At 32.2% G+C, this 3,901-nt stretch overlaps 1 protein-coding gene across 3 annotated transcripts in view; it reads left to right on the plus strand.

Moving 5' to 3' along the window:
* LOC106473377 (cystathionine beta-synthase-like) overlaps positions 1 to 3,901 on the plus strand; it is a 33,932-nt gene that overhangs the window by 22,260 nt on the left and 7,771 nt on the right. For all 3 annotated transcript variants that reach the window (XM_022401820.1, XM_022401821.1, XM_013934060.2), the window contains exons 5-6: positions 1,637 to 1,851; positions 2,866 to 3,027. In XM_022401820.1, coding sequence (XP_022257528.1) covers positions 1,637 to 1,851; positions 2,866 to 3,027 — 377 coding nt within the window. The remainder of the gene's footprint in view (positions 1 to 1,636; positions 1,852 to 2,865; positions 3,028 to 3,901) is intronic.

Here is a 3,901-nt window from a genome sequence, read left to right on the forward strand (position 1 = left end):
CTTACAACATTGAACAGAAATAAAGAAGTAAAGCAAACAATTATCTCTTCTAGTTACGACCTTTGTACTCGGTTGCTGCTTGATTTAATTTGCTAAGCCTTTTAAAATTTTGCACATGGAGGATATGAAACCTTTGTACTCGGTTGCTGCTTGATTTAATTTGCTAAGCCTTTTAAAATTTTGCACATGGAGGATATGAAACAAAATGTTTTCTAAAGGTTTTATATATATACAGTTGAATAACCAAAAAATCATAAATTACTGTAGCAATACCATAGAATTCCACTATAATTTATCAAGTTTAGTAACTAAGATGTATTTCAGGCTAAAAATCTTGCCTTACAAATCTTTCGATATCCTTTGAAAACGTTGCTGCTTATGTAGACGAGAGAAAGGATGTAGATTTGATGTATCTAGATTTTCAGAAAGGCTTGTAAAAAATTATCTGTTTAGATGTGGGAGATAAGTTAATTAATTGGATAGAAGAGTGGCTGGATGGAAAAAAAGCAGAAGGTTGTTAGAAGTAGAGTTTAGTCAAACTGGATTGATCTCACAATTGGAGTACCTCAGGGCTCAGTTTTAGAATCTTTGCTTTTTTTGATTTACATCAATGACATAGATGAAGAAATGGTCAATAAATTACTTAAATTTGCTGATGATATTAAGGTGTTGCTAGCTGTAAAGAGGATGCTACTGGTTTACAAAAGGATTTAGATCATTTGGTGAGTTGGGTAAATAAATGGAAGATGGGTTTTAATTATGATAAATGCAAGATAATGCACGTGGGTTTTCATAATTTGAATTATAAGTACAGTTTGGATGGGAATAACCTTAACAGTGTCATGAAAGAAAGGGACCTTTGTGTAATGGTTGATCAGTCTCTTAAACCATCCAAGCAGTGTGCTGTTGCTAGTGGTAGGGCAAATATGATTTTAGGTTGTATCTACAGAAATATGAAATACGAGTCTAAAAGGTTATAATTTCATTGTATAGGTCACTGGTTAGGCCACATTTGGAGTATTGTGTTCAGTCTTGGCTTCCTTACCTTGGAAAGGACATTGAGGAGGATTAGTAGAATGATGCCTGAAATGGAGGGTTGTCATGTGAAGAGATTAAGATCTCTGAAATTGTTTAGTTTTTTATAAAAGAAGAGTTAGAGGGGGGATCTGATTGAGGTGTTAAAGATTGTTGAGGGAATTGGTATTGTTGATGAATCATCATTTTTCACACTTAATGGCAAGAACAGTAGGACTAGAGGACAGAAATATAAGTTTTGGCAAGGTAGGAGTCATCTTCAGCTAAGACAGTTTTATTTTTCTAACAGGGTGTTTTGGAGAAAGTAATTTAAGTGAGTTTAAGAGAAAACTTGATAACTATATGAATGATAAGGGCTATCTTTCAGTTTTTTGTTTTTAGTTAATGTATTTAATAGTTTTAGTTTAGTTTAAAGGCGAGACAGCCAAGATGGACCAATAGGTTCCTTGTTGTCCCTAAATATTATGTTAATATTTATGTAAAGTTCTGTAATAAAATTATGTGATTCACATAACTTAAGATTTTGTCAGTTTTTTAACTTTCAGATTTCTGATTTTCAATACTTTGCATTCTGATTTATTTATTTTTTTTGTTCACCAAGGAATTGGCTTAGCATTAGCAGCAGCTGTGAAAGGTTATCGCTGTATCATTGTGATGCCTGAAAAAATGAGCAATGAGAAAGTGGACGTCCTGCGAGCCCTTGGAGCAGAGATTGTACGAACGCCTACTAGTGCTCGTTTCGATTCTCCTGAATCTCACATAAGTGTAGCTCAAAGACTCTGTTTAGAAATACCAAATGCTGTAATACTTGATCAGGTGAGATGATAGGTAGAACTTAACTCATGTCTTGCAGAAGGTTAGACATTTCTAAAGAGAAAGTACTTAATGGTTTTTAATTTTAGGTTCTAACTAAGCTGAATGTTAAACAAAAGTGTAAACATTACTAAAACCCAATATGACATGGGATGGTTGATTTAAAGGTAAATAACAAAATCAAACTGAATTGAAATGTATAAAATAAGTGTTATAGCAGATACCTTCCTAGTGTTGAACTTTCTTTTAGTTATTTTGTTATTCCGAGGGTGAGTAATATTTATAGTATGTTAGTTGTTATTTACAATGCTTGTTGCTTTGTACTGAAACTTCTTAAATTACAGTTGTCAAAATTGTTAGAGTAATATTATCTCACTGTTCACGGATGGTAAAGTCAGGATAAATTTACCTTATTATTTAGGATCCATCCCCCCCCCCCACACACACACACACACAAACGTGAAAAACCTTACACACAACTTGATCATAGGTAGGTGGCAGAGCTATGATGTATTAGCTTTTCACCTGTCATTATGGCAACTTGTATGTTTATCAAATTACCTCTTGTGACTGTGACATTTTAATTGTGATGTACTGCCCCATAGGTTGAGTTTACTGTACTGGTGGTTCAGTTAAAGAAATGTTACAAGACCAATCACATTATTGCTGCTTAGATTTTTTTTCTAAATTTGGATTTACTCTGACATGTTTTAGAAAAATTTCATTTTGAAGTTTAATGTTATTGTTATGATACGTTGGAAATTAAAGAAAGAAATTATAAATTAATCATTGATATGGATGTCAAATAATAAAGTTTATTTAACTTTACTTAATAAATACTATGATAAACAATAGAATCCCTGAGTTTATATGTCAACACGTTTGGGTGTTATCAAAGTCTAGGTTTAATATAGAAGTACATTGTATAGTATCAGCTTTAGTTCTCACTTTCTTTAATTATGTTTTAGTTTTAATTTTATTTGTTATTGAATCTTGTAACAACACGTTATGTTACAGTACCGTAACTGTGGCAATCCCCTGGCTCACTATGACACTACTGCCGAAGAAATTCTTGACCAATGTGATGGTCATTTAGACATGATTGTATTGGGTGCTGGTACTGGGGGAACTCTTACGGGTGTTGGACGTAAGATTAAAGAAAAACTTCCAAACTGCAAGGTACATTTCTTTTGTCTAAATGACACTGTTTAATAGTATCTTCTCAAGAGTGGTCCATTAAGCCTAATAGTACATGCCAGAAGATTTAATAATAATAAAAAATATTGTTACCAATGGAATAAAATTAATTTAACAGTCAGTCACATAATGTTTGAGTTTTTGGTTTTTCATGATCATTTTGAAGTATTAGCTTCAGAGTATAGTTATTACTAGTTAAATAATTAAGCTGATATACTGGTTTTTTATAAGTTAACTTTGATTTTTCGTGATTTGTTTGCAGCTTTGACTTCTGAGCAATATTGTAACAGAACCAATAAAATTAAAATTATTTTTTTGTTTGATTTTATTATTTATATATTAAAAAGTTTTTTAAATGTGATAAGTAATACAAGGGATCAGCTGAACATAATGCAAAGTTGTCTGTTGTTACAACATTTTAAAAATGTGTATAATATTTTCATTGAGTGAAAACAAGCACTGCTGAAAAATAACAAAGCCCAAAATTTATTAATGCAAGTTGTCCCCCTGTAGCTCAGCTGTACATTTGTAGGCTTACAATGCTAAAAATCAGGTTTTCGATACTCTTGGGTGGCAGAGCACAGATGACCCATTGAGTAGCTTTGTGCTTAACAACTACCAAACAAAACTTATCGGCTGAAGTACAGTGTTAAAGTATACGGTTTTCATAACTTGCAAGCTTTCCAGCTCTTTACCAAGCTCTTTGTCAGGTGAAGTTGATGCATCATTATACATTCACATTTAAATGGCATTTAAACTATATTTCTAACATACTTAATGTTTGTAAAAGAAGTATGCCACAAACTGTGTCCATTGTTTGAGTTTCAATAGATGAGTTAATGTTTGTAAAAGGAGT

The sequence above is a fragment of the Limulus polyphemus genome, unplaced genomic scaffold (genome assembly GCF_000517525.1).
Source record: "Limulus polyphemus unplaced genomic scaffold, Limulus_polyphemus-2.1.2 Scaffold6119, whole genome shotgun sequence".
Taxonomy (NCBI): domain Eukaryota; kingdom Metazoa; phylum Arthropoda; class Merostomata; order Xiphosura; family Limulidae; genus Limulus; species Limulus polyphemus.